The sequence below is a fragment of the Mirounga angustirostris genome, unplaced genomic scaffold, assembly GCF_029215605.1.
Source record: "Mirounga angustirostris isolate CCGP_5_RB_7025 unplaced genomic scaffold, mMirAng1.0.hap1 SCAF_6, whole genome shotgun sequence".
Lineage (NCBI taxonomy): Eukaryota > Metazoa > Chordata > Mammalia > Carnivora > Phocidae > Mirounga > Mirounga angustirostris.
Window position 1 is genome coordinate 98,477,965 of NW_026991714.1, and position 18,430 is coordinate 98,496,394.

The 18,430-nt window shown below is 36.7% G+C and overlaps 1 protein-coding gene across 1 annotated transcript in view; it reads left to right on the top strand.

Annotated features, from left to right (window-relative positions):
* TET1 (tet methylcytosine dioxygenase 1) overlaps positions 1-18,430 on the top strand; it is a 142,621-nt gene that overhangs the window by 102,190 nt on the left and 22,001 nt on the right. The window contains exons 7-11 of the mRNA XM_064594717.1: positions 5,637-5,741; positions 7,340-7,551; positions 13,545-13,695; positions 14,030-14,116; positions 18,012-18,101. Coding sequence (XP_064450787.1) covers positions 5,637-5,741; positions 7,340-7,551; positions 13,545-13,695; positions 14,030-14,116; positions 18,012-18,101 — 645 coding nt within the window. The remainder of the gene's footprint in view (positions 1-5,636; positions 5,742-7,339; positions 7,552-13,544; positions 13,696-14,029; positions 14,117-18,011; positions 18,102-18,430) is intronic.

An 18,430-nucleotide genomic window follows, 5' to 3' on the forward strand; every position in this document is an offset into this window, starting at 1 on the left:
TTTTTTTAACTAAAACTTTACAATGAAATGCCAAAGTGACTTAAAGACTTACTCAGTAAACAGCCTTTCAATGGCCAATTATGTTTTCTTTTCCCTTTATTTTAATTATTGAGGTATAATTAACATAAAATGAAATATACACACGGGGGGCACTTGGGTGGCTTAGTCGGTTGAGCATCGGACTCTTGGTTTAGGCTCAGGTCATGAACTCAGAATTGTGGAATCATGCCCCCTTTCATCCTTTCAGGGTAAGTGGGGAGTCAGCTTGGGATTCTGTCTCTCCCTCTCCCTCTCCTTCTACCCTTTCCCCCTCCATGCACGCACGCGCACACACACACACAGACACACTCTGCCTTGCTCTCTCTCAAATGAATAAATCCTTAAAAAAAATAAATAAATAAACACATAGGGAGCGCCTGGGTGGCTCAGTTAAGTGTATGCCTTCAGCTCAGGACATGATCCCAGGGTCCTGGGATCGAGTCCTGTGTCGGGCTCCTTGCTTGGAGGGGAGCCTGCTTCTCCTGCTGCCCCTCACCCCATTTGTGCTCTATCTCTCTGTCAAATAAATGGATAAAATCTTAAAAAAAAAAAAAAAGTCAGAAAACTAAGAATAGGAGAAAATATTTGCTAATCAGATGTCTAATAAAGAACTTGTAGGGGCTTCTGGCTGGCTCATTCAGTGGAGCATGTGACTCTTGATTTCGAAGGTGTGAGTTCAAGTCCCATGTTGGGCGTAGAGATTATTTGAAACTTAAAAATATATATATATATTAAGCGATGCCTGGGTGCCTCAGTTGGTTAAGAGTCTGCCTTCGGCTTGGGTCATGATCCCAGGGTCTGGGGACTGAGCTCCACATCGGGCTCCTTGCTCAGCAGGGAGTCTGCTTCTCCCTTTGCCTGCGGCTTCCCCTGCTTGTGCGCACGCGCACTCTCTCTCTGACAAATAAATAAAATCTTTTTTAAAAAATCGTAATTAAAAAAAAAAAGACCTGTATAAAGACTTAAAAAAATTCCTGGAGCACCTGGGTGGCTCATTCCTTTAAGTGTCTGCCTTAAGAAAATATGCTCAACATTGTTACTCATCAGGAAATGGAAATCAAACTCAAAATGAGATGCCTCTTTATATTACAATGGGTATAACTAACAGACAGAAAATAACAAGGGTTGAGGAGGATGTAGAGAAATGAGAAACTTTTGTACATTCCTAATGTGATTATCAAATAGTCATTCCACTTTGGAAAATTGTCTGATGGTTCCTTAAAAGGATAAACATAGTTAACTATATAACCAAGTAGTTCCCCTACTCAGTGTATACCCAAGAGAAACGAAAACATGTCTACAGAAAAACTTGTTATATGAATGTTCTTAGCAGCATCAATCATAATTGCAAATGTGCAAACAATCTAAATGGCAATCAACCAATTAATGGATAAATATAAATGGCATATCCATGCAATGGAACGTTATTTGGCAGTAAAAAGGAATGAAGTACTGATAAGTGCTATAAATTTGAATGAACATACGTGAAGTGAAAGAAGCCAGACACAGAAGTCCACCAGTTAGAGGATTCTAACTAAATTAGTAAAATCCATAGAGATAGAAAATTGTTGAGGGCCGAGAAAAGGGGGAAATGTGGCATGATTTCTAAGGATGGGGGTGGGGATGAAAATGTTCTAAAACTATATAGTGGGGGGCGCCTGGGTGGCTCGGTCGGTTAAGCGGCTGCCTTCAGCTGGGGTCATGTTCCCAGGGTCCTGGGATCGAGTCCCACATCCGGCTCCCTGCTCAGCGGAGAGCCTGCTTCTCCCTCTCCCTCTGCCTGACACTCTGCCTACTTGTGCTCTCTATCTATCTGTCAAATAAATAAATAAAATCTTTAAAAAAATAAAATAAAATAAATAAAATTATATAGTGGTAGTGGTCGGCCAACTCTGAGTATACTAAGAAGCATTGAATTCCATACTTTATTTATTGGTTTATTTTTTATTTCTTTCTTTATCTTGGGAGATTGAGCACACGAGGAGGATGGTGGGGAAAGTGAGAGGGAGAGTGAATCCTAAGAAGGCTCCACACCCAGTGTGGAGCCCAACGGGAAACCCAAAGTGAGCTCAATCTCAGGAACCTGAGGTCATTACCTAAGCCAAAATCAAGAGTCGGATGCTTAACCAACTGAGCCACCCAGGCACTCCTGAATTTCATACTTTAAAAGGATGGACTTTGGGGCACCTGAGTGGCTCAGTCGGTTAGGCGTCTGCCTTCGGCTCGGGTCGTGAACCCAGAGTCCCGGGATCAAGCCCCGCATCGGGCTCCCTGCTCTGCGGAAAGCCTGCTTCTCCCTCTCCCACTCCCCCTGCTTGTGTTCCCTCTCTCGCTGTCTCTCTCTCTCTAATAAATAAATAAAATCTTTAAAAAAATAAATAAATAAAAGGATGGACTTTATGATATTTAAATTATATTTCAGTTGTGCTTATATAAAAAGATAAGTGGAATATATTTATGAATGCTATTTTTTTTAAAGATTTTATTTATTTATTTGACAGAGAGAGACACAGCAAGAGAGGGAACACCAGCAGGGGGAGTAGGAAAGGAGAAGCAGGCCTCCTGCAGAGCAGGGAGCCCAGTGTGGGGCTCGATCCCAGGACCCTGGGATCATGACCTGAGCCGAAGGCAGACGCTTAACGACTGAGCCACCCAGGCGCCCCTTATGAATCCTGTTTAAAACATTTTTCGTTCCAACATATTCAATTTGTTGTATGTTTTTAATCAACACAATTAGCAAAAAAATATCTGTATGATATAACAATTTCATAATATATAATGGAAATTATACTAATAGATATTTTTAAATAACAGAAAAGTAGTCACAGACATTACTCACAGAAGTTTGTATGCACCATTTACCACCTGAAGTGACTGCCATGTGGCCACAAATTCAAGAGCTTACAAATTAATACACCCTCCTCTTATGAAATAATGTGATTCTCGAGAAAAGTTTTAAAATTTGGGACATTTGTATCATTTAAAGTCTTCTTTTTTTTAAATGAGAATTTTCATCTGATATCAATAGTGTAACTTAGACTTTTTGAAATTTTCATAAAATGCAACCACATTAGGTTTTTGTGGTTTTTAACCATCCACTCAACAAATATTTGAGGAGCTGAGTTCTGTGCTCAGGAGCCATGTGTGCAGTAATAAAGAAAAAGACATAAAACAGTGGCTAATATTTATTAGATCCTAGCTCTTTGGTGCTACTATAGAAAGGTTAAGAAACTTGCTACATCCTGAGATCATAAATTGACTAAGCGGTTTCTGGCTTTTTTTTTTTTAATTAGGGTAAGATACACTTTTTAAAATTAATTATAGCATACATACAGAAGGCTGTAGAAATCCTAAAGTCACAGAGTTTTTCTAAAGTGAGCACCATTGTGTGAGCAGCATCTAATATTACTAGCAGTTCAGAAGCCCTCTTGTCCCCCCTTCCTGCTACCCCGTAAAAGTAGCCACTCTCGTGTCTTCTAACATTATGGATTAATCTTGCCTGATTTGAACTCTATATAAACACAGTCTTAATGTAATTATTCTTTTGCCTTGTCTTCTTTTATCCAGCATTAGAATTGTAAGATTAATTTATGTTGTCTGTAGTTGTGTATCATTCTCATTGTTCAGTGGTGTTCTGTTATCATAAATAGTTAAAATTTACTGATTTATTCTTCCGGTGATTGACACTGGAGTTGTTTCCAGTTTGAGATAATTATGAATATTGGTGTTGTCTTTGGGAAATAGAAGAATGCATTTTTGTGTGATTATATACCTAGAAGTGGAATTGCTGGGTTATGGGGGCAGGGGATGTGCATCTCTGCAGCTTTTCCAAATTTTTTATTACATTCCCATGAGTAACGTATAAGTGTTCCAGTTGCTCCACATTCTTATCAATGCTCCCCATTTTCTTTGTCATTTTAGACATTCTATTGGGTGTGTAGTGTAGTGTCTCTCTTTTTTTTTTAAGACCTCTTTCCTCTTTTTTTTAATATTAAGTGTACAGTTCATTAGTGTTATATATATGTTCACATTGTTGTGAAATAGAACCCCAGAATGTCATCTTTCAAACCTGAAACTTTATACCCATTAAATAACTCCATTTTCCCATAATCACAGCCACTGGTAACCACCATTCCGCTTTTATGTTTTATGAATTTGACTATGTTAGAGTAGTCATATAACTAGAATCATACAGATTTGCTTTTTTTGTGACTGGCTTACTTCACTTAACATTATCTCCTTAAGGTTGACCCATGTTGTAGGATGTAACAGGATTTACTTCCTTTTTAAGTCTGAATAATACTCCACTATACATATATGCCACATTTTGTTTATCCATTCATCTGTCAATGGACATTTGAGTTGTTTCCACTTCTTGGCTGTTGTGAATAGTGCTGCTATGAACATGCATACGCAAATAATTGTTTTAGGCCTTGCTTTCAACTCTTTTGGTTGTATACTCAGAAGCGGAATTGTTGGATCACATGGCAGTTCTATTTTTAATTTTTTGAAGAACTTCCAGACTGTTTTCTATAGCAGTTGCACCAACATATGTGGTACTTTAAAATTTTTTTACTTTGCTACATGACTAGTAATGTGGAGCATATTTTCATATGTTCATCATCTGTTTGATATTCTCTTGTGTTGAGCCTATTCAATTTTTTGGCCAGTTTTCTTTTGTGTTTTTATTACTCACTTGGAGAAATTTCTTTATATATTTTGGGTAAAAATATTTTGTCAATTATATATATTGCCAATATTTCTCCCACTGTATTGCTTGCCTTTATAGCTTCTTAATCTATTGCTATTTAATGATTTTGATGAACAGAAGTTCTTAATCATAATGTAATCCAGGGTGTTTTAATATTTTATTTTTAAGTAATCTCTTCAACTAACATGAGGCTCGACCTTCCTACCTGAGATCAAGAGTCGCATGCTCTACCAATCACCCCTATAATCCAACTTCTTAACTCTTTATAATTATTAAGTTTGGTAATTTATTCTAAAATTGTTTTACCTGCTTCAAGGTCATGAAGATGTTTTCTTCCAAAAATTTACTGTTTTAACTTTCATATTTAGATCAACAATATAACTCAAGCTCATATTTTTCCCATATGGATATTACATAGTACCATTTATTGAAAAGACTACTTTTTATTGCAGTGTCAACTTTGTCATAAGTCTGATGCCATATACATACGCATCTCCTGCACTCTTTATTCTATTGAACTGTTTATGTGTCATTGCACCAATAGTAAACTATAATTACTATAGCTTTACAATAGATATTGATAATCTCGTAAATCACTTTGCCTTTGTTCATTTTCTTGGCCTTTCATCTTCCTTTCATTTCCATCTAAGCTTTGGCACAAGTTTGTCAACTTCCACCCAAAACAAAATAAGCTCTGATAGGATTTTGATTGCAATTGCATGAAATCTAGAAATCCATTTGGGGAAAATTGACAACATTATAATAGTGTCTATTCCATGAACATGGTACTTCTCTCCATTTATTTAGGTCATCTTTAATTTCTTTTAATGTTTTTATAGTTTTCATAGGTCTTACACAGGTTTAATACTTGTCTTCCTCCATTTAGACTGCTATGAGAAAATACCAGACTGAGTGGCTTCTATACAACAGAAATTTATTTCTCACAATTCTGGAGTTTGGAAGTCTCAGATCAGGGTGCCAGCATGGTTGGGTGAGGGCCCTCTTCTCTTTGTGTTTTCACATGTTTAAAGGCATTAGGGAGTTCTATGGTGTCTATTTTATATGAAAACTAATCTCATTGATGAGAGCCTCCCCTTTATGACTTAATTATCTCCCAAAGGCCCTACCTCCTAATACCATCACAATTGGGATTCAGGATTTAATACATCTATTTTGGGTGGTCACAAATATCCATACCAAGGCAATACCTAAGGTGCTTATTGAACCTAGCTCTGAATTTAGAGACTCATTATGCTTAATTTTCTGGTGTTCACTAAAGGATATTTGGAAAAATCTGGGAAAAGCGCAGATACCTAATAAATAGCATTTTAGCATTTCCCATACAAAACTGGATCAATGTAACTATGTTCTTTGATAACTTAAAAAGTATCTGGAAAATTTTTGTTTGATACAATGTATATCATTTTTTAGCTTATTTGAAAGCGAATGTATTCTTATTTGGCTGTAAAAGGACATATAAATATAGAAAAAAATTTTAATATAAATAATTGTGTTTAGGGGGAAGGTCCTAAAGCCAACTCTACTCAAGGGATGCCTTGGTAGCAATGATTGTTAACCATCTGGAGTGACAGAAGAAAGTGATATTGGGTAACTAACATCTTAAGAAGTTTCATCTCAAGTTTATATAATATTATAGCAACAAAAATGGAATCTTAATTATGCTGTTGGTTGCTCCGTTTTGGTCACAGGGGTGGGCACCTTTATCATTTACTGATTATGTACTGATTAATGTGGTCAGTGTCTTTGCTCCGTAAATTTGTGATATATGGAGGGAGTTTTAACCAGAATTGGTTGGTTTTATGTCTTGTCAACATTTTTATGTAATTCTTTTTGTAAGCACTGGGACCACTGGGCAATATTTAAACACGTTTGAGGCCTTTTTAGCACCCCAGGGGTATGAGGCGATGTAAGATAAATCAATCACTATTCAAAATTAATTGTTATATTTTACATTCACCATGTCAACTGAACCACCTTAATCTTATGATAATATGGGTATGATAAATCCTTATGGTAGCATGGGGAAAAAAATCACAGAAATTGCAGGAACATTGCTTTGTATATTAATTATTCTGTATAATAAAACTATTCACCCAAGGAAAAGATCCCTAACTTTGCGCAAATGCTAAATTTCAGTGCTGAAGTTCATTTTTTATATTGGGAATCCCTGGTTATTTGCATGTAGCTAGATTTGTCCCGATGTGGCATTTGTGGAAGAACAGAATAGTTAGGCTCTTTCCAGGAGATCCTGTGTTGTCTATTTTGCAATACTGTATCAACAGTGAAATAAAACAAACTGCTTTGGTCTACTTTTACAAATAACAACTACATACCACAGACTTCTGTTCTGCCTGTTGTTTGTTTAGTCAAGTAACCTGGGATACCCTGAGGAGTTGTGTGGATGCAGCTAGTCAGAAAACTGAATGTCCTAGAGGCTTCAACCCTTTGAGAAATAGTCATGTTTAAAAAGACCTAAAATGCAAGGACACAGAGCTTTAAAGACGATATCCATTGCACTCAACTGTAGGTGTTTTCTGTTCTATAAATAAATGCATTATGCTTTTCCAGGTTTTAAGAAGAGGCAGCGATGAAGAGAAAGTTCTTTGTTTGGTTCGGCAACGGACAGGCCATCACTGTCCAACAGCTGTGATGGTGGTGCTTATCATGGTATGGGACGGCATTCCTCTCCCCATGGCTGACAGATTGTACACGGAGCTTACTGAAAACCTAAAGTCATACAATGGTCATCCCACAGACCGAAGATGCACGCTCAATGAAAAGTAATCAAATCTGTTTTGTACTGCTTTCCCATTCACACCTCTATCATGTAATATTACATAGTTCATTAACTACCAGTTATGCATATTATAGAATTTTAGGTATTCTGAAACTAAAGAATGAATTTTTTTTTTTTTTTTTTTTTGGTCAAAAAAGAGAGACTTTGTTTCATAGAGAGTTGAGACCATTATAGGGTTGGTTGGTTGCTTGGTTTGTAATATCTACACCCAGCTCACCAACCCCAGATCAAACCCTGAGATCAAGAGTCGCATGCTCCTCTGACTGAGCCAACCAGGTGCCCTTAGAGAGTATTCTTTTTCTGCTTCCCTCTTTGATGCCTGATCCCACTCACCCGTAGAGTCTGGAGGAGAGGGATTTTTTCCAGAAAGGAAAAGCTCCTCCATAGAGAATTGTACTATATTCTCAGCAATGTAAGAGAGTACCTGTTTTCCTACTGTTTTGCCAGGAATATAACGTCAAACTTGAGGTTTTGCCCTTTTAGTAGGTGGTAAATGGCATTTTTCATGTTATGAATGAGTTTTTTCATATGGTTAAGAGTCATTTGCCTTTTTGGGTGGGGGTAGTTATTGCTCAACTACGTGTTAATTGTTTTAGCTCATTTCTAAAGGATTGCTTCTTTCATGTATTGGGGTACTTAAGACTTTGTTATATAATGTCTAAACGGTTTTGCCAGTTTGATACTTTTCTTTTTACTTCTGCTATGTTATCTTTTGCGTTTTCCTTTTTTTATTATTATTATTTTTTATTTCCTAAGTAATCTCCACACCCATGGGGCTCGAACTTACAACCCCAAGATCAAGAGGCACATTATCCAGCAACTGAGCCGGCCAGGTGCCCCATCCCCTTTCCTTTTTAATATAATTAATCATATCTATTTTTTCTTTTGTGTCTGAATTTTAACTGGTATTTAAGAACATTTTTCTCTCTTTCAAGTTATACAGTAATTCACCCATATTTTCTTTTAGTTCTTGTTGAAATTGTAAATTTTTAAAACGTGAATCTGCGATGTACTTAAAATTTATGCTAGTTAATAGTGGGAGGAGGAGATCCATTTCTGTCCTCTTTTCCATTTAAGAAAACACCAGTTACAAGAGAGCATTTCTTTCCCCTTGATTTGAAATGCCACTTTAACTGTAAGCAAAAATTACATATGAGACAGTCTTCTCTTGTATTTAAAATTTATATCATTGTCCTGGCTTTTCAGGTACTAGTACCACATTTTTTTTTAATTATAGAGATTTTATAATGTATTTTAGTATTTGGTAGGGATAGCTCACCTTACTCGCTCTTTTTCAAAGCTTTCTATTATTCTTTTCTGTTTGTGCTTCCAAATAAACTTTAAAATGAATTTGTCTAGTTTAAAATAGAGCCAATGACATTTTTAATGAGATTTCATTAAATTAACTTACAATGATATTGAATCTTCCTATCCCATAACATGGTTTTTCTTTCCATTTGTTCAAGTTTACTTTTGTGTCTTCAGGATTGTTTTGTGTAGTTTTCCTCATATATGTCTCTCCTTTTTAAAAGAAATGTCATTATACTGTGGCGCCTGGCTGGCTCACAGCATGCAACTCTTGATCTCGGGTTCTCAGTTCGAGCCACGTGGTCAGTGTAGAGATTACTGAAAAAATAAAAACCTTTCGGGTGCCTGGGTGGCTCAATAGGTTATGCGTCCGGACTCTTTCAGAAATCAAGCTCTGCATTGGGTTCCACACAGAACTTGGGGCCTGCTTGAGATTCTCTCCTTCTCCCTCTACCCCTCCCGCTGCTCGTGTTTCCTCTCTGTCTCTCTCTCTCTCTAAAATAAATAAATAAATAGATAAGTAAGTAAATAAAATCTTTGCAAGAAAAATAAGTAAATAAAAATCTTTTTTAAAAAAGAAATGTTCAGGATGCCTGGGTGGCTCAGTTGGTTAAGTGTCTGCCTTCGGCTCAGGTCATGATCCCGGGGTCCTGGGATCGAGTCCCGCATGGGGCTCCTTACTCAGCAGGGAGCCTGCTTCTCCTATCCCTCTGCCTATCGCTCCCTCTGCTTGTGCTCTCTCTCTCTCAAAAATAAATAAATAAAATCTTTTTTAAAAAAGAAAAAAATGGGGCATCTGGGTGGCTCAGTCATTAAGCATCTGCCTTCGGCTCAGGTCATGATCTCAGGGTCCTGGGATCGAGCTCCACATCAGGCTCTCTGCTCAGTGGGAAGCCTGCTCCTCTCTCTCCCACTCCCCCTGCTTGTGTTCCCTCTCTCTCTGTGTCTCTGTCAAATAAATAAATACAATCTTTAAAAAAAAAGAAGAAATGTCATTATATAAAATATAAACAATATATAGGTCCCCTTTCTGATCCCCACACAAAATTAATTTGCATACCTTTAAGAGTATTCCTTTATGTTTATGTCATCATTTCATTACATTTACCTTATCTTTACAATGCCAGTAATATACAAACTATTTTTAATGTCTGCTAATTCTTTTTTTTTTTTTAAAGATTTTATTTATTTATTTGAGAGAGAGAGAATGAGAGAGAGCACATGAGAGGGGGTAGGGTCAGAGGGAGAAGCAGACTCCCTGCTGAGCAGGGAGCCCGATGCGGGACTCGATCCAGGGACTCCAGGATCATGACCTGAGCCGAAGGCAGTTGCTTAACCAACTGAGCCACCCAGGTGCCCCTAATGTCTGCTAATTCTTTTGTATGTGGATTCACAATAAACATAGTAACTCTTGTATGAAGGCACTGCTTTGAAGGATAGACATATATTGTCTCATTTAATCTTTCCAAGAATCCAATAACCTAAATTTTATTCTATTTCATTCAATGTAGATCTAGCATACCTTTTTAATTTTTAAGTAATCTCTATACCCACTGTGGGGTTCAGTCTCATGACCCCAAAATAAAGAGTCTCATGCTTTACTGGCGGAGCCAGTCAGGCATGCCTTCAGCATATCTTTTTTTTTTTTTTTTTTTTTTTTAAGATTCTTACCAGGGTGCCTGGCTTGCTCAGTTGGTAGAGCATGTGACTCTTGATCTCAGGGTTGTGAGTTCAAGCCCCATATTGGGTATGGAGCCTAGTTAAAAAATAAATTAAATAAATAAATAAATATTCTTATTCTCTATTGTTACAGAACAGATGCAAGAATCCTTCAACGAACTCTTATATACCTCTCACCTAGATTTCATCATCATTAAGTTTGCAACATTTGCATTTATATACAAAGTCACACATACACACATATTATTATTGATTAAAAATAATTTTTTTGGGCGCCTGGGTGGCTCAGTTGGTTAAGCGACTGCCTTCGGCTCAGGTCATGATCCTGGATTCCCGGGATCGAGTCCCACATCAGGCTCCCTGCTCAGCGGGGGTCTGCTTCTCCCTCTAACCCTCTTCCCTCTCGTGCTCTCTGTCTCTCATTCTCTCTCTCAAATAAATAAATAAAATCTTTTAAAAAAAAGATAGTAATTTTTTTTTGTTCTGGATTGTCAGCTAGTTTCAGGCTTTAAGCCTTTTCCTGTAAATAATACTTAAGAGGGTATATTCTAAGCATGAGGACATTCATTTACATAAACCCAGCAAAATTATTAAAATCAGAAAATTTAACTTCGATAAAATGCTGTTATCTAATCTACAGTTCATATTCAGGTATTGAATATTTTCCAATAATGTACTTTATAGGGGCACCTGGGAGGCCCAGTCGGTTAATCATCTGCCTTCGGCTCAGGTCATGACCCCAGGGTCCTGGAAGCAAGTTCCACATCGAGCTCCCTGCTCCGTGTGGAATCTTCTTCTCCTCTCTCTCTGCTGTCTCCCTGCTTGTTTCTGGTCTCTCTTGTCTCTCTCTCAAATAAATATATAAAATCTTAAAAATAATAATAATAATGTACTTTGTAGTAATTTTCCCCCACCCAGGAATTAATGGGTTAACTTGTTTTGCCTTTTTCATGTCTCCCTCTCTCCTCTTTTTGGTCTCTTGATTGTTTCTTATCTCATGCGTTGTCTTCCACGGCATTGATTTTTTTTTAAGATTTTTTTGAATTTATTTGAGAGAGAGAGAGACTGCATAAGCGTGGAGAGGGGCACAGGGAGAGAATCTCAGCTCCCCACTGAGTGCCAAGCCCATTGCGGGGTTCTGTCTCACAACCCTGAGATCCCAACTGATCAGAAACCAAGAGTCAGATGCTTAACCAACTGAGCCACCCAGGTGCCCGGGTATTGACATGCATTCACATTTTTGAAGGCCTAATTTTATAGACTGTTGCTCAGTTTGTGTTTGACTGATTGTTTCTTTCTAATTAAAATCAAGTGAGGAATTATTGGTAGGACTACACTTTTTTTTTTTTTAAGGTTATATTTATTTATTTGACAGAGAGAGACACAGCAAGAGAGGGAGCACAAGCAGGGGGAGTGGGAGAGGGAGAAGCAGGCTTCCCGCAGAGCAGGGAGCCCGCTGTGGGGCTCCATCCTAAGACCCTGAGATCATGACCTGAGCCGAAGCGTCTGAGCCACCCAGGCGCCCCGGGACTACACTTTGTCCATAATATCAGGACCTGTTTTCAGTTCATTTGTCCTATTATCAGTGATGTTGACTATTTCGGATACTCTGCAAAAGCTCTTTTAGGTCTCGCAATCCTGTACAGTTTCTGTGTGTTTCATTGTTTAACTGTCAGCCGTTAATTAAATTAATTAATTAAACTACATTTTTCTTTCCTTCACAAACTGCTATCATTTCAATGACATAAATGTACTATTTATTTTTCTTTTTGTAGTCAGTGTTATCTTAATGTCAGGTATTTTCTTGACTTTCACAGTTAAAAAATACTACTAGTTCTGATCTCAAAATTTCTGTATACTTTTCATTTACTGATTTTTTTGTTTGTTTTTAATCATTACATAAGTACCACATTCATACTATTAGAAGTTTCCAAGTATTATGCAATTGGAAGCCACAGGAGTGTATGTTATTTCCTCGGGTTTCATATCTTTGTATGAATATTCTAATCATTGTCATTCTTACTATCAGGTCCGTGTTAGGGTCTCAGAAATGCCCCCAATGTACTAAAATAACCAAGTTACTGAATGAAACAAGCTTTAAGTTCAATTTTTCCTTTTGTAATCTTAATAAAGGTTTTCTTTAAAATTAACAAGGTGATTTCACATACAATATATAGTCCATTATCAATCCTCGGGATTAAATAATGTCAGTTTATAGATGACGGAGTTAAAGTCCAAAGAGGTAACAGGATACTTTCCTTTTCATTTCTGATAGGGGAACAGATCCAAGATTTAAAATGCAGACTCTTGGGGCGCCTGGGTGGCTCAGTTGGTTAAGCGACTGCCTTCGGCTCAGGTCATGATCCTGGAGTCCCAGGATCGAGTCCCGCATTGGGCTCCCTGCTCGGCGGGGAGCTTGCTTCTCCCTCTGACCCTCCCCCTTCTCATGTGCTCTCTCTCATTCTCTCTCTCTCAAATAAATAAATAAAATCTTAAAAAAAAATAAAAAATAAATAAAATGCGGACCCTTTGGGGCACCTGGGTGGCTCATTCAGTTAAGCGGCCAACTCTGTTTCGGCTCAGATCATGATCTCTCAGGGTCTTGAGGTTGAGCCCTGGGTCGGGCTCTGTGCTGAGCGTGGAGTGTATTTAAGAGTCTCTCTCAATAAAATAAAGTAAAATGCAGACTGTTTATTTTCTCCCAGGCATATCCAAATCAAACAAGTTTATGGGTATTTGTGTATAATTTATTGCTGTTTATTTGGATTTACAATCTTGAACAAACATTTTAGTTAAAAAACTTGCTTATATTCAAGGGCCGTTCGCTTTGGGTTAACACTACTTAAGATAAAATAATTAATGAAATAGATATGTTAAAACCAGTTTACTGGTCATCTATACTTCTAAAGTTACAGGAATCTGAAATGTTCTGTCTGAGGTATTGGCCTTGCTTTATCAGTTCATTCCCTTGCAATTATCATCTTACAGTCGTACCTGTACATGTCAAGGAATTGATCCAGAGACTTGTGGAGCTTCGTTCTCTTTTGGCTGTTCATGGAGTATGTATTTCAATGGATGTAAATTTGGTAGAAGCCCAAGCCCTAGAAGATTTAGAATTGATCCAAGCTCTCCCTTACATGTAAGTGTCCCTTTTTACTTTTCAATTACACAATGGATTTATAAATACATTCCTTAAAATATTTTCTAAATAGTAAAACAATGAAATATTTTAAAAGTAGTGAAAAAAAGTTAAGAATATATATAAGTAAATAGTTTAAAATTCTCTATAAATTAGGTAAAGTCTTTAACTACCAACCCAAATTCCAACTGTCCCTGGTTCCCTCCTCCTCTTCCCTAACCCCAGAGACAATCATTGTTAAAAGAACCTAGAATTTTATACCCAGCCAAAGTAGGAAGAATAAATAAAGCCATTTGCCAACATTTCAAAGACTCAGAAAGTTTACTACCCACAGAACTACTATGAAAGAATTACTAAAGGACGTAATCCAGAAAGAAGATATATGAAACCGGAACCAATCTGTCCGGGACACGAGGCCATGGTGAGCAAAGAAATTAGTCAACCTTACTGTTAAGTTTAAATAAGTTGAGTACTTAACATTTTTTTAATTAAAATAACAACTGATAAGTATAATTCCATACTCTTATCAACTCAAGGGTGGGTAGGCACTGGGGGAGGGGGGCACCTATAGGAACTAAGTGTGGTAATGTTTTATGCTTTGTTTGGAGTGGGGAGAATTTAGATACTAAGATCAGTGTTTTTCAAACTTTGAGCTGTGACCACAAATAAAAAACATTTTATATTACAAACTGCTATCCAATGGTATATGCAAGTAAATAATTAAAATAAAACATCAGAAAATAATACTTCATCTTCTATGTAAGAGAAGATATTAAAATATTAAAAAGTTAATATCCAATCTAGTTATTGCTGAGGATCACTATGATTCACTATAATATTTTTTATAAATTCTCATTTTTCTTTTTTCAAATGTTAGTTATTACCTACTAAACTGATTTCTTGGCCCACGAATGAGTCATGACCCACAGCTTGGAAAACACTGCTCTAGATGTTGTCAGAAAAACATATATTTGAGCAAGATTATTTTTAAGATTTTTTAGATGAATAGAAATAGAATTTTTACATTTTGAAATTGTTGTGGGGAAAAAATCTTTAAAAAGAAAACAATCAAAGGATTTTTAAAGATCATTAGAATACAAGATAAATAGGAAACAGAAAATAAAACAGGAATGAATCCAACTATATCTATAATACAATGAATATAACATCTTTCAAGAAACTCAAAATTAATAATCATCCTTTTACAGAGATAATCAGAATTATTTAGCATTTTCTTGATTTGCCATCTACTGCAATTAAACAAGGAAATGATTCCAGAGAGAACTATCATTTGCAGATCAAGGACCTTAGAAGAAATCTAATAAGTCTGTTAGGGGCGCCTGACTGTCTCAGTCAGTAGATTGTGTGATTCCTGATCCGGGGTCGAGTTCAAGCCCCATGTTGGGCATAGAGCTTACATTTTTTAAAAAGGAAGTGGGTTAAACCTTTAGGGAGAAAACTTTAAAAATTTAGTAAAGGACATATAAAACACCTGATTGTGGAAAGGTGCTATGTTCATCCATAAGAACACATGATAATGTGATGTCCTTCTCCCTTAAAATTAATCAGTTTTCTTTCCAAATACTATATGATAAAACTACCAGTATGTAAATACATTAGTAATACTTACATGACTGTTAAATTTTTATTCTACCACAGAATATTATGTAATTAATGAGTATGAGATCAGTTTTTATGATCATTTTAAATATTGAATAACATCTGTATGGTGCTTATAATACAGAAAGAAGCATTTCTCATTACAGAAACTGACAGAAGGCCAGGATGAAGCTCAGAGCAGGCAAGGGAGAGTAAGGTGAATGCAGTGGCCTTGTATGCGATGTCAGCCATTTGGGAAGATCATTAAAGGAATTAATGAAAGTGATACAATCACACTTTTCTTTGAAAGAGATCTCTATAGTTGCTCTTTGAATATGGATTAGAGTTGGTAAAGAGTGTGTTTAGCAAGATGAGCTAGCCTTAAGAATAGTCCAGAGAAGGGATCATTGTAACTCGGAATATGGTTGTGACAGAGGAAATGGTGGGCAGTGGTTAGTCTGGAAAGGTTTTAGTTATTAGATGGTAGTGCTATTGCTTGATATAGGTACATGGACATAGAACCCAGTTTCAAAAGGGTAGATTATGGATTCATTTTGTAGCCACTAGGTGAGAGATTTCTATAAAATCCAAGTGGGAATGTCAGGTCAATAATAAGAATCTGGGGGCACCTGGGTGGCTTAGTAGGTAGAGTGTCAGACTCTTAGTTTTGGCTCAAGTCGTGATCTCATAGGTCTCGAGATCGAACCCCACGTGGGACTCCACACTGAGTAGGGAGTCTGCTGGAAGATTCTCTCCCTCTGCCTCTTCCCCCATTCACTTTCTCTCTCTCTCTCTCAAATAAGTCTTAAAATAAGAAAATGGAGAAGAATCTGAAACTCAAGTGTGATTTGTGGTCCAGGTAGTAATTATAGCCACAGATGTGGATATATGACAGTCCTAGGAATCAGGTGTAGGATGAGAAGAGCAGAGGAATGTAGGCTTGAGCCCCAACAGTTAAAGATCTGATAAGAAGAAACCTCTATATCTGACACACACATTTGTTCTAATGAAACAATTAGAAAATCAAAATTTTTACATTATGTATAATGAGACTTAAATTTGTAAAGTGATACCAGTGGTCAGCTATAAAGCTTTATTGGATTTTTTTTTTTATGTGCCTACTTTATTTCAACATCTCTACACTGTAAATGAGATATTTCATGATGACCAGTTACTCAGTCTGACTTCTGATACCAGATGATTCGTAATCTCCTAACAGTAAAACACAATTGCCTACTCTACCTAAATATTTTAGGTGTTAGAAAACAATCAGAATCTTTTCAGTAGGTACTTAAATCACAATTGTAAGTTTTCCCCAAATAAATGAAATAATTAATGGGTGAGTATAGCCAGGAGGTGTTTTTAAAGTAGGGTCCTGACTTTTCCTGACTATATTTATGAAACTATATTAAGTATCAGATACATAAGTAAGACAGATGAAAGGAACACAGTAATCTATATATAGACCTGATATACATAAATTTCTTTTTCAATGAAAGCATCAACCTAAATCATTAGGAAACTAAAAGAGTGATCACTGATGCTTTATAGTTGCCCAAATTGGGGTTTGTTAAATGCACTCAAGAATTAACTTCCTATGTCTACATTGTGTGTGGCTTTGGTTTTATTAATAATCTGATGAATATCAGAAGTAAACTAATCCACATGAAGGTCTTCTTTCTGTGTTCTTGGCATCCACCAGATCTCAAATGAAGCAGAAGCATGGAGCCTTCTTAAGTCTCTCAGTTCCCCTTTGATAGTCTTCCTTGGATGTGACTGATCATTTATCAATTCTTTGATTTGATTTAGGATACAATCCTCTCTCAAAAATTACTACAGTTGTCTTTCAGCTATTGTTTCCAAAGTCTACCTTATCTGCTGCATACGTTGTACTGTCTTCAGTGATTTTTTTTTAAGATTTTATTTATTTATTTTAGAGAAGGAGACAGAGAGCGTCAGCAGGGTGGAGGATAGTCTCAAGCTGTCTTAGCTCTGAGATCTCCACTCAACTCGGGGCTCAAACTCACAACCTTGAGATCACAACCTGACCTGAAACTTCAGTGATATTTTGCATAGAGACATTTGTCATGACTGTTCTCCTTGAAAAAAAGGTCTTACAATGTTTCTACCATCAGTAGCAATCTAGACTCTTTTTATGGTGTCCCACCACATCTTCCACAATTTGTAGCCGTTATAATGTGAAAAAGAAAACACTAGCTTTAGACAACCAGTTGCCCACTTACCTATTATTGAAGCTGTTAGCATAGAACCTGATATGTAGTATGCGCCTTATGTTTGTTGTTCTCCCACTTCTGTTATAGAAACTTGTTGTGCTCTGTCAGAGTTCTTTACCTCAACATTTCCTCTTGCCACTAGGAACCCTGTCTTGATTTATTTCAAGTGCCCAGTAGTACTGAATAAATATAAAATAGGGTTCTTCTATTTATCAACATGAGCACTTTACCTCTAACACCATTTAGACTTCTAATTAGCTTATAACATAGAACTTGAATTTCAAAGACTAAATTAAAGCATAATAATGACCAGTAGTTCAGATTTTTTAAGAATCAACCCATGTGATTTTCTATGGTAGCTCTTTTATTAGGGTAAGTATGAGTTGTGCATCAACCACATATCAGCAATGATTTATGATTCGTTTTCATACCTAAAATTCATGTCATTATGAAACAACTTTTATGGACTGTCTTTTCCTGTAGGAAAAAAACCTTGAAGATAATTTACAGAGTTTGGCTACACGATTAGCTCCCATTTATAAGCAGTATGCTCCAGTTGCTTACCAAAACCAGGTACGTTTGGGGACCATATACAGTGCTCTTAAACATGGTTGAAATTTCGATATAAGCAACATCATTATTAATAGAAAACCTTCAGATTTGAACTTGAGTGTGTATCTATTTTTACAGAACAGCTTAAAAAATTTTCCAGCCTGGATGTGCCTGGCTGGCTCAGTCGGTAGAGCATGCGACTCTTGATCTCGGGGTCATGAGTTTGAGGCCCATGTTGGGTGTAGATACTACTTTAAAAATATTTTCTTAAAAAAATTAAAAAGTTATCACTTCCTATTATGACAAGTGAATTAAAACTCCAGAGTGACAGAATTGTAATTAATTCTAGA